Source organism: Equus przewalskii, unplaced genomic scaffold (assembly GCF_037783145.1).
Source record: "Equus przewalskii isolate Varuska unplaced genomic scaffold, EquPr2 ChrUn-13, whole genome shotgun sequence".
Classification (NCBI taxonomy): Eukaryota; Metazoa; Chordata; class Mammalia; order Perissodactyla; family Equidae; genus Equus; species Equus przewalskii.
Window position 1 is genome coordinate 9,353,302 of NW_027228750.1, and position 12,388 is coordinate 9,365,689.

Consider the following 12,388-nt stretch of genomic DNA (forward strand, 5'->3'; position numbering starts at 1 on the left):
CTGTGTGGCCCCACATGGAGAAGAGGGCCAACCTAAGGTGATTAGAAGGGAGTGTTTTCAATGGTGCAGAGGGATGGGAACAGAACAAACAGGATAGGATAATCTTCCTATTGTGTTAGAAGTTTGAAGGAAACTGAGAATAGCTCTCTATTTTAGCTTCTATGGTGTAATGTTTCCAATTGTATTAACAGATTTTTTTATTTGGAGGAAGATTAGCCCTGAGCTAACATCTGTACCCATCTTCCTCTATTTTACATGCGGAACACCTGCCACAGCATGGCTTGACAGGCAGTGTGTAGGTCCGCACCCGAGTTCTGAACTGGTGAAGCCCGGGCCGCTGAAGCAGAGAGCACGAACTTAACCACTACGCCACTGGGCTGGCTTCAACAGATATTTTTTTGAACACTGACTGAAACCGTATCTGCTTTCTTCCAAAATTATGTTTCAAATGGGAAAAGAACTGGAAGAAGGTAGGAACTGCAGGGCGGCTGTTGGGTCTTCTGGACAGGACTAGCCTTATGGGGGTAAATGTATGTTTAGTTCTAGTAGATATCACTGGTATTTCAAAGTGGTTGTCCCACCAACAATGAATGACAGTGCCAGATACTCCACAAATTCAAGAACAATTGTCAGTCCTTTTCATTTAGCCTATGTGGGTATGTAATAGGATCTATGTGTATAACTCCCCCAATATCTAATGATGTTGAGGACCTTTTCATATGCTTATTGCCCACCTGGATATTCTCTTTGGGGAAATAACTGTTCAAGACTTGGCCCTTTTTTCATGGGATCTGTGTTTGGATAAATTATTTTTGCATAAGAGTCCTTTAGTGATTTCAGTATTTTCTCCCAGTTGAGCCTTGCCTGAATACTAGACCCACAAGTCAGCAACTATTTATGGTGGCATGGTTTGGGAACTCCTCAGCTACTAGAATCTTCCTCTTAAGCAGCTAACTCTACAGTGTGATTTAAAATTACTTCCAGAGGATGCAATGCAGATGGAGGAATGGTGACTATTCAATGGCCTGAAGGAAACCTATGCTTAGAAATGTTCCTGGGAGGGTATGAAGTGGGAAAACATCAGCCCTTAAGTCCCCATGTAGACTCTGGACTTGCAATGGCAAGAAGAACCTAAAAGTTCCTTAAGTTTAAAAAAAAAAGGTCATCTATAAAGAGATCGAGTCAGACTGGCATCACCCTTCTCATCAGCAATGGTGAACTCTAGAAGCTGTCAGTAATTCCATCACATGTCTGAAGGTCCACGTCCTAGAAGTCTAGATGCAGCCAAAGTATTAGTTCAGTGTACACTAGGTGAGACATTTTCAAACATGCAAGGACTAAAGACATTTAAATCACAGGTACCTAGGAAAATGGAGTAACCAAGAAACAAGGTCCCAATGACAGCTGTGAAGCAAGCCTAGGGAAGGCGCTTGAAGGTATCTGAGAAAAGAGTAGAGATACGATCCTAGAGACCTTACACAAGTGATGAAGCCAGACGATGGAGAAGGGAAAGGAATCCTGGTTCTCTCCACTGGGAATTCCCACCGCCTCTGGGCCCACCTCACTAAGACACACAGCTCTGCACAGCCATGAGCCCTCAATAATGGAGGATGGACGAAGGAGAGATCCAGGCCCAGAGGGAGGCCTCCCTTCCACAGATAGCCCAATGAGGCTTCCTGTGTATGGGTGTCAGAAACAGGAACGAGGAGTCTCAGAACACCTTCCAACCACACAGGATGCCCATGGACTCAGCCACTGCCAGCATCACCACTCAGACCGTCAGAAGCAGCAGGGCCAGCTGGAGACTTCAGGTGGCCAGGAGAGAATAAGACAAGACACAGCAGGTGTGATTAAGCCTTTACTGGGGACCAGGCATGGCTGGACAGGGACAAGCTGGGGGAGCAAGGCCAGGACACCAAGCCAATACTGGCGTTCAGAACAGTGCCGGGCAGGGCTGAGCTCTACAGACCAGGGGTCTGCTTGGGGACCTCAAACAGAGCAACCACTGAAGGGAGGACAGTCTGGTTGACTTTAGTTCATGAAGGATAATGCTGGGGGGACTTTGCTGAAGAAATGTAGGGAACTGAAGCTCTCAATGGCCTGGTTGGATGCGGGATAGGGGTAGGGAAAGAAGCCAAATGAAAGACCTGAGTGGGGGTGAAGGGAAAGAAAAGAGGGACTAAAGAACAAGAAGGGTGACTCTGTGAGTGAAGGAGGGTCCAGTTGTTCTCCAGGGCCCCAGGGCAGCAATCAGAGCACTGGCTCCTCGTTCCCATCTCCTGGCCATACACAGTTTTACTTGTTGCCCCACACAGCCATCTTTAGAAACAGAGGCTTTGGGAGGAAGCGGCTGGTCTTCATGTAGGCAGAGATCTTCTTCAGGCCCTGAGGGTGGGGAAAAAGAAGGTCAGATCCCAGGGACTGCTGCCCCACGGGGCTCAGGCACAGCCGCTCCAGGCACAGTGAATGCAGGACCCTGGTAAAGCCCTTCCTTGGGGGCTTAAGTGTTGGAGCATTACACAGTCTTTCTGGGGTCCCCAGCTCTGGAAGGTCAACTCATCCAATTTCCTGGAACTAACGTGCCCTCTCAATAGTTGACACCACTGCCGGAGACTCTGCACTGCCAGGAGCTGCATAGCCACCAGGGATACAATATAACTACAGAATCTCCATACAACTACCTACAGGATACAATCTACTCTCACCACGTATCACGAGGGAAACTGAGGCACACACAGGGGAAGCACCTTCCTCACGCTCACACAGCCAGTAAGCGGGAGGGCTGGAAGGCAGCCTGCCTCTCCCTCCAGTTCTCTGCCCTTTCTGCCACGCTCCCCTCCTCTCCTCCACACAGGAGGCCCTGTCCTCCCTGTCTGCACAAACTTTCCCCTTTTGCAGAGGGAGGTGCCTGGCTTCCCAGGCTTTGCTCACAGAGGGACCCCTAGCAGAACAAAGGAGCTCAGAATGTGCCTGTGCAGCTTAGAAGAGGCCACATCTAACCCAATGACTCAGCAAAACCTCAGTGAAAGCTGATAGGAGGATGTGGAGCAGTGAAGCCAGGCCAGACTCTAATCATTCCTCTTAAAGGAGAAAGTCCATTTGCTGGCCTCTTATCTGGGCCCAATCTCACTGGACCCCAGCCTACGTCATCCCAGTCCTGCTGCAGCCAACTAGGCAATATGACACGTACGTGTCTTTGGGCACCATCGTCTCACATAGACAGTGTCCAGTAAGTTCTAAAGGATCCAAAGATGCTGGCACTGTCTGTACCCAATGGGCAAGGCCGCACAAGCTGCAGGCTGCAGCCTCCGCTGTCCTCCATCCCTCCCTGTCAATCATTCATCCCAGCAATTGCCAAATCCCCAAGGCCCGGCAGCCTGGACCAGAACCAGAGCTGATGAGAACTAGCTGATGAAGCAGATTTCACTATGGGGAATGGGGAAGGAGAACAGATTGTGGGCTGAGAAACCTGTTGCACTAATGCCTCAAATTCGCAAATCTGTAATTAAGCAGACGTGCTGCTCTCCAATGAGTGGACTAATCATGACTCCAATAAGTGGACCCATGATGAGCTGTGAGGGGGGTCCTGGCTGTGCTCCTCCAGCAGCCAGCTGGTCCCGCATGTTCCACACAGCCTCGTTCCTGTAGTTCTCCAAGTGCACTGAGCCCCAGGAGGCTGAGCTCCAGGCCTGGGTCACCTTTCCAGCCCCACTGTGCCTGACACAGTGCCTCATACACAGGAGAAGATCTGATCAGTGAAGGTGATCTAACACAAACGTACTACCCCATCGCTGAGGCAGAATCTTGGGTAAGTAGTTGGAAGAAGGAAAAGGAGATGGGGGGAAGGTAGTGCCCCAAACAGAAGACAACAAGATAAACTCCTTCCATAGGGGCACCCACACGTGGACTCAAATCCAAGGGCCAACTACAGCCTTGGAATCTCAGAACTACCCACAACAAGGATCTGATACCTGCCAAGCTTTCTGCAGATCAAGAGTAAATACCGTCTGTGTCTCTGGTGCTTCATATCAAGCCTACTGTGTCTCAACTTCACTAATGCCAGCTACAGACAGACCCCTGAACGCGCTCCTTCATCCACGTTGTCCTCAGCTGTGTCACCGAGGCTGGGAAAGGACCTGGGCCTTCACTCTTTGGCACAGGAAAGCGAGAGCCACTGACTGCTGCCCATGGAAGCCAGACACTGACAAGGAGCCCAGCACAGCCTGTCCTGCCTCAGTGACCTTGAGCAAATTACTTATCCTTTCCAAGCCTCAGTTTCGCTGTCTGTAACATTCCAGCAGGAATGTGAAAAGGTTACATAGGACCCATTGTATGGAAAATCGTGACCACAGATCCTGACATAATGCAAGTCCTCAATTAATGATAGTTACCTTCATTTTGGCTCCAGGACTAGGAAAGCATCAAGGAGAAAAGGAAAGACAAGAGATGTAAATAGAAGGAGGATTAGAGGAATCACCTCAAAGCGGGCTATGAAGTCCTTCAGGTTTGGGAACGCATCCAGGCACTTGGGCTCAAACATACGAAGTCGATCAAGGAGGTCATAAGCAAGGAAATCCACAAAGGTGATCTGCAGACAGGCGAAGGAAATGGGTACCAAACTCTGGGAAGAATGACAACTCCCCATCCACAGCCTTCCTCCTTACCTTGTCCCCTGCAAACCAAGGCCTCTTCCCTAGAAACTGTGAGAAGAGCTTCACTGTTTCAGGAAGCGCCTCCAAGTACTCAGGCTTCAGTTTCTCCTGAGGCACAAAACAGCTGTCACCACCCTCAGACACAGACACCCTCGGCAGGGGGACAGGCCTCCCTAGGGCTGCATATGATCCCCAGCTTCCATGGGTGAGCAGCCATGTGCCCTGTGATGAGAGCTGGGTTGGTTCCCAGACTATGATTTAACCTACCGTGTGGTCATTAGACTCCTGCTGGGGACCACCTCCCATCTGTGGGAGGCAATGGGAAGGCAGAAATCAATGCCACACTGTCCCTGCAGCTGTCACCACTCATCTCCAACCACCCTCCATGGGACAACCCAGGAGTGCTGTGAGAACCTGGCAGGGCTCTGGACTCATGTCGAGCAGAATCAAAGATGCAAAGAACTAAAATCACTCAGGGAAAGAAGTCTTAAGGTCTAGCAGGTGGGTGACATAAAAATAGACACTTGAGCTGATTCCAGACAAATGAGGAGAATTTGAGAGGCTGGATGGAAGGAGGGAGAGGTTCAAAGGCCCTGTGGCTGACCCTGAACTGCCTACTGGGCTAATGTGCTGATGTCTGAGGGTGTTAAGGAGATAGCGCTGGGCTAACAAGGAAACACACTGTCAAGGAACTAATTTCCCCTCTAGAGATTCTGGACTCTATCCTAAGATTGGTGGGAACTGACAGTTTTCATTTAATGAAATTTGAGGTTATGAGGGTCACTCTACTGGCAGCATAGGGACCAGGTTGGTAGATCAGCAGCTCCAAGGATTTCAATTGGCAAATAGAACTAGTATACACACGACACAGGAGTCTTCCCTCCTTATCAAAAGCTTGCCCAAACCAGCCCACTGGGATGGGACTCACAAAGTCAGGGTTGTAGCAGAGCCTGGCCAGGGCCATGCGGGTGTCCATAATCTCATTCTCCAAAATGTCCACACGAATCTTCTCCTCTTCTGTCTCCCCACCTATGGCCACACAACACAGACCCTCCCTCAACATCCCATCCCAGCCAAGCCCAGGGCATGGCCACTGGTCCCCTGCATCACACCCCCAGCCCACTCACACAGGTTGTGCTTGCGAGCAATGTAGCGAAGGATGGCGTTGCTCTGGGTGATCTTGTGGGCCCCATCAATTAGGTAGGGCAGCTGGAAGGACAACAGTCACAGGTCGCTTGGGCCACCAGGCCCCCCTGCTCCCCCTCCCTTGAGCAAGGGTGACATGAAACCTGCACCCACAGCGCCTGGGCCCTGGTAAGCACTAAATAATTATATTGTAAAATGAATGATGAGCTGGGACATAGAGCATCATGGGAAAGCAGTGAAGAGAACCAGGGAGCTCAGAGGCCGAGCAGAAGGCACTGGGTCCTGAGACCTGGAAGCTGGGACAGGAGACGGAGAAGAGGACCTCTCACTCGCCCCCACAGCACCCCCATACCCCGCACCTACATTGGGGAAGTCCAGGCCCAGCTTGAATTTCTCACTCAGCCACTGGCTTCTGTCGTAGTCGGGAGCTGTGGTGGAGAAGATGAGTGACACAAACCTCCCCAGAGTCCAACCCACGTTCCTGGGGGGACTTTCAGGGGATCTGGAATCTGACCCACTAAGTCTCACAGTTCAGGTTGGGGGGAAAGAACACTAATGAGGCTCTGGAACCCACATGAGTGAGGCTCACACAGGGTTAGGCAACCCTAAGGGCAACCCATCCCAGATACCGAGACAGGGGTTCCAGCAATCCCCTCCCTTGTCCTGCCTTGGAAGGAGAGCTGCACCCGCAAAGGGGAGGGGAAGGGGCTGGGCCTGCTCCAGCTGCGGAGGGCAGCAGAGGTGAGTACCAGGTAGTCAGGGCACGGGGGTCTGGTACCAAGGCAGCAGGAGTTGGGTAGAAGTGGGGGCCCCACGCGATTGCCCTACCGTCCCCCATCGTGTACTTCTTTTCCTCATAGTTTGAGTCTGTGTACTCCAGGAGCAGGCGGATGGCATGAGCCAGCTGGGACAGAAGGCCGGGGCCCAGGTAAGAGATTGAGAGGCCTGACTGCCGCCTTTCCCTCCAGGTAACCTCCCACATACCCCTCAGACACCCAGGCACGCGCCCACCTGAAAGGACACGCGGCAGCACGGGACTGGGATCCAGCAAGCCCAGAAGACCAACCTTCTGCCAGAACCGGTTCGAGCTGCGTAGCGTTTCCCCGCCCGCCCACCTCCATCCCACCCGCCTGGGGGACCCCTCACTCACCCCGCGGATGTCCCAGTAACCCAAGGTCATGGCCATCGTGCTGGTGTTTGCGCTCTGAGTGGAGAGGCTTCAGCAGAGCTGGGACGAGATTTATTTTCCGACCCGGGTGGTGCGAGGCGAGGCCTGCTGCGCGCACCGCCCTCCCGGCCCCGCCCCCGCCGCGCCCTCGAGACTTGGCGACGCCGCCGGAGGCAAGCCCTGTCCCAAGGCAGGCGGAGCTAAGATCCTGCTCAGCTACACTTGCGGGGACTCTGGCCTAGGTCTGCTCGCCAGGACATCCAAAGACCGCCTGGCTCGGGCTCCTCTGGTTTCCCCGCCCCATTCGGAGCTCTGCCAGGAGCAACGGAGTTGGCAGTGCGCTTGGGAGACCAGCCTGAACCCTAAACAGAACCAAGCTCTCTGCCTTCCTTCCCCTCTGGGCATCTCTCTGCTTTGGCTCTGGGTTGCTGAGTTCCCAGTTCCCGGGGCTCCAGGAGGCTCAGATGCCAGGTTAAGGCCAAAAAGCAGTGCCTGGGAAATGGCGGGTTTAACTCAGCACCTGTCACAGAAACAGCAGGACTCAGAACAGTCCGAAATCTCCTCCCAGTCCTTGTAATCCGTGACAGCCACGTGTCTTACAGAAGTACTATCAGTGGGATGGGAAGGACCACCCAGGGCACCGGGCAGAGAAAAGCAACCATGGTCTCAGGGTTTTCCTTTCAAGGACTTTAGAAGATCAGCCCTTCAGTTTGGGACTAAGAATAAGTGTCGACTGAAATAAAGAGTCTAGGTGGTATCAGTGAAGGAGTTTTTTCAATAATCAGCGTGAAGAGTTCTAACTCCAGGACAGCAGTTCAACAGAGCGCTCTGAGGGGACGTCTCTGAGGTGTGGGAGTATGAGTGTGGCTTATATCTCTTCAGAAAACAGTGTATGTGTAGGTAAGAGGGGAAAAAAACTGACAACTCAGTTTCAAATAAAGGGATAGAGTACATCTGGGCTTTTCTCTAAATAGTCCCTTGAAGGTAACATAAACAAGAATTTCTTGGTTATACTTCAAACAAGTTCAGAGATGCTGACGTTATCTGTGTGGAGGGAGACAAGGACCAGGGTCATTAATTAGTCCCTCAATCTCTAAGAAAAGCAGGTGGGAAATGTGAGCGCCAGGTACCCCGTTATCTTTTCGTGCTGTGGGTTGGTCCACTGGCATCTTGAGTCATGAGGTGGGGGGTTGCAAAGTCACTTTGACACAGGCTGAAGATGGCCTCTGTGGCTGCTTCACAGCGCAGCATGGAATTTATTGTACTGACTTATACCCATCAGGCTGCTTGCTAGACTTCCCTGTTAGACCAGGGAGAGGGGTCCCAAGAATCTGCCCACATAACCATCAAATATATATCAGTCAACTAGCTTTATGGGGTAACCTGTGAATCTAAACCAGAACCAGTCCCAGCAAAGAGGCAGGGTTTCTAGGTGCAAACCGAGATGTCCTGGCAGCCTGCTAGATGTCCCTCCCATTGACAGGAACAGTGACCTGGGGTAGACCACCGGTAGCATGGCGGACTCCCCACAGGACCACAGTCAGGGTGGGCCCTGTGGATCCTTCGCTGTCCAGAGCCACAGAGTCACCGCTTTGAGCCCTGACATTGCTTTCTGACCCATGTGTGGTTGGGTATGAAAGGGTGGCACAGGCAGCCTGTGAAGTCCCTCTGTGATCTGTGACATGTGGTACAAACTCCGGAAGAACAATGTCCAACCTCCTACCTTTCCTCTTTGAAGGCAGAAGACTATTACAAAACTAGGAAAATGGGACATAGTTTGGCCTCTGGGTCATTTTCCTTTATTTGAAGGATGTCGCAAGGTTAGTGGATATGTGAAAACGGATAAATGGACCTTTAAAGAAAAAGGACTTTACAAGTTAAAGTGCAAGGTTGATGCTCTACAGAAAACTAAGTTTTAGAATTCTGTAACACGTTTGGATAGGAAGGTATGAACTCTGTACTCAATAATGGTTTCACACCAGCGAGACAAAGTGTCGAGGAGGGGTAGAGGAGGACACAGAGACTTTCCCTAGTTGCTATTGGGAAAAGCCAGATCTGACTAAGCAGGAATATGACAACTAGCATTTACAGGAAGAGTTTTCTGGAATCCATCAGGATGGGACCCTCTTAACCTCTACTTCCAACTCTTGAGTTACCATGGAATGGCAGGCTGGTCTCCATGTGTCTGTCATCAAGAAAGCTTTCCTCATCGTGCCAACGAGTTAGGAAAATGAAGGCTAAGAAAATGGGATGAGGGGCCAGCCCCGTAGCCAAGTGCTCAAGTTCCCACGCTCCATTTTGGTGGCCCAGGGTTTGCCGGTTCGGATCATCTGCATGACCTACACACGGCTGGCTCATCAAGCCATGCTGTGGCAGCCTCCCACAGAAAGAACTAGAATGACATACAACTACGATGTACAGCTGGGTACTGGGGCTTTGGGGAGAAAAAAGAACACGAGGAAGATTGGCAACAGGTCTTAGCTCAGGGCCACTATTCTTCACCAAAAAAGTATACCAACAACAACAACAAAAAGAAAGTTGGATGACATGAACCTGAAAGTGAGGTCACCTGAATGATGGAGACAAGAGCCAATCCAGGGAGTAACTTTAGGTTGCTGATTTCAGTATTTAGTATGAAAGCTTTATTATGGAACATCCCTTGGGAATCCTCTTACCAAAGGAGTGCTTTCTATAGGCCTTGTAAATAAATGCAAAACAGCTTCTCCCCAAATCTGCATGCATTGCTGTTTTCAACTGCAGTACAGAGCTCACCTGTTTTTCTTCTTGTCCACCCCCCATCCCCTTACCATTTTACATGGGGTGAATCAGGAGTCCTTGACAGAACACTTTACACTGTCATCTTCAACATATCAATCTGAATGTTACCCAAAGAGCCCAAACTTGGAACTGGTTACACTAGCTCGTGACGCTTTAAGTAGTTCTTGTTATGGGCCAAAGTGGAGGGTGCGTTTTGTTTCTACAGGAGATGGTTACATTACGTTAAGCAGGAGCATTTTATGGCAGCGGCTGTAGTAATGGTTATTTGGAAAGGCACATATGAGAAGAATATGTTTGTGTCAGGCATCCATCCTATGCATCTTTGAAACATCCTTCTTACAGTGGGGAATTTCTCACATTAAAGTCCTACCTCCACAAAGTAGAGGACTGCTAGCTGACCCTGATATCCATCTTCTGTTGTCATTTCTGCTGGGCACATTACTTATCAGGATAAAGATGTCATTTCTACTATGACTCAGTTAAGCCAGTGAGGTATAAGGAAAAAGGTTCTGTGTCACTTCCAGGAAGTTTCTTTAAGAGGGAAAGAGCCACCCCATTCACCTTCCTCCTCCTGCGTTTTGGAACTCAGGTGTGATGGGGTCTTAGTAGCCATTTCAGACTTTGAGATCACACAGAGAATGAAACCACATGCAGAGGACGATGGAGCCTTCAGAAGCAAAGTCATCGAGGCTGCCATGAAGCCGGCATTACCAGTGTTTTCCTGTCTACTGCAGGACTTCTTTCACATGAGAAATAAACTTCTGTCCTGTTTAAGCCACTGCTGCTGTTCACTTACACACAGCAGAACTTAGTGCTAATCAATGCACTCGCTCTTCCAGCCTCCCTTGTGGCTGAGGCACAGGCCTGTGACCCAGGCTCTGTTAACTGCACACAGTGGGGCAGGACTTCAGTTCTGAAGAAGCAGGCTGTGAGAATTCATTTGCTGGCAAGGGGGGTTGAGGAGGGATCAGGATTTTGGAGGTGGCAGTGGTGAGACATTTGCACCTGGTGCCATACATCGCGGTAGGAGGTCCAGAGTCTGTGCCCAGCAGCGGCTGTGGAGCTTTCTCTAGAACAATCGCTCAGGCGGTTAGGCACACTTCCCAGTCACTCAGCTGCCAAGACCAACACCCTGACCCTCCCAGGGTTTCTCGTGCCACCTGATACCACTGATAAATCACTTTCTTATTTCAGCAACAAGGAACCCTGGGTGATCGCCACTCCCCTTAGGTCTCTCTGAAGATACAGATCTTGTCTTCAACACCTTGGCCTCTCTCTTACCTGCTTTAAGCCACTGGATTATACCCAGGGTTTCTCGTGGACGTGGGTTTAACCTTTACCCCCACATTTCTGGGTGTGAGAGTGACTGCAGTTGGCCACCAAAATCCACTCTTCTGTCCAAATATGGGTCTACCCTTGTGACTAGGTACAGCCACACACCTGGACCTCGCCTGCATAATGAGAGGTGGCTTCCTTGGGTTTTCTCTATTTTCCTTCCCATACTCGTGATAGAGTTTCCACCAAGGAAAAGAGGCGGCACCCTAGGGCATGGCAGAGCCACAGGATGGAAGAAGCTTGAGGCCCTGAATAACCTCGTGCAGCAGGGCTGCCTCAATAGCCTGGACTATTCCCCCTGGAACAAGAAAGAAGGAGCTTCCATTTTCTCTAGCTGCTGTCTTGGGGTCTCTCAGCTTTATCTTTCTCCGCCTACACAATGATAATGTAGGAAACTAGGCAGGGACTTGAAAGAGACAACAGGCAGTCACAGATCAAGGCAGGAGACACCAGTGCCAGCAGCCATGTTCTCAGATGGTCTTGTCTCCCATTCTAGCTGGGGGAGATTCACACTGAACGGTGTATGAGCACTGTCACGAGGAGCCAAAGAACCCCAAGTCCTGGGACCTCCGCTAGATCCTAGGCACCACATGATGGTCGTTTTTGGTTGCCTCAGTTTGAAGTACATACTCTCCTCTACTTCTACTCCTGGCTTTAAAGTGTATGTTTTTAGCTTTATAATTTTGACCACAATGTTTAGAAAGTTGTCTTCATTTGCAACTTTATCATGTCTTTCCTCTGTTTTCAAGATCGATTAATAGGTTCTGTTTTTCTTTGATGATCACTTTTACATTTCAAATCTAGTATTTTAACTTTAAGATAGCTATGCCCTTTTAATTTGAGCTTCTAGACTAGGAGTCCAGAAACTACGACCACCTGCTTTTGCCAAGACAGTTCTCTTGGCATACAGCCCACCCACTCATTTTGCCATTGACCGTGGCTGCTTTCCCACCCACGTGATAGAGGTGAGAAACTGACAGAGAGCCCATGTGGCCCCCAAGCCAAAAATATTTACTGTCTGGCCCTCTACAGAAACATTTGCCCACTCCTGTTCTAGCTCTGTATCTGTTTTACTCTAATGGATTATTTTCATTATCTCTACTTATCTTCTGTCATTGTGTCATTCCTAATTTCTATTACTTCTGTCCTTTTTTTCCTTCTATCTCTTCTGTCTTTACGATATACTTTAATAAGATTTTCGCTTAACTAACTTTAATCTTATCAGTTTCATAAATTTTAACTTTGCTCAACTTTTATCTTAGGAGTTTGGTCCTTTTTTTTTTTTTTGGTAAGGATGATTGGCCATGAG

General features: G+C 49.9%; 1 protein-coding gene across 10 annotated transcripts; it reads right to left on the bottom strand.

The window, feature by feature from the left end:
• Nucleotides 1-1,845: 1,845 nt before the first annotated feature.
• LOC103557537 (glutathione S-transferase Mu 2) lies at nucleotides 1,846-7,330 on the bottom strand. Of its 10 annotated transcripts, none has more exons than XM_008530093.2 (9): nucleotides 6,949-7,277; nucleotides 6,627-6,702; nucleotides 6,162-6,226; nucleotides 5,780-5,861; nucleotides 5,581-5,681; nucleotides 4,920-4,958; nucleotides 4,665-4,760; nucleotides 4,478-4,588; nucleotides 1,846-2,385 (listed from the first exon to the last, which is right to left on the bottom strand). In XM_008530093.2, the coding sequence occupies exons 1-9, from the start codon at nucleotides 6,982-6,984 to the stop codon at nucleotides 2,296-2,298; spliced, it is 696 nt and encodes a 231-aa protein (XP_008528315.1). In that variant the 5' UTR covers nucleotides 6,985-7,277; the 3' UTR covers nucleotides 1,846-2,295. The 10 variants fall into 10 exon arrangements, with proteins under 10 accessions (XP_008528315.1, XP_070463876.1, XP_008528317.1 ...); XM_070607775.1 differs by having other exon boundaries at nucleotides 4,392-4,588; nucleotides 6,949-7,250; XM_008530095.2 differs by lacking the exon at nucleotides 4,920-4,958 and having other exon boundaries at nucleotides 6,949-7,330.
• Nucleotides 7,331-12,388: the final 5,058 nt, after the last annotated feature.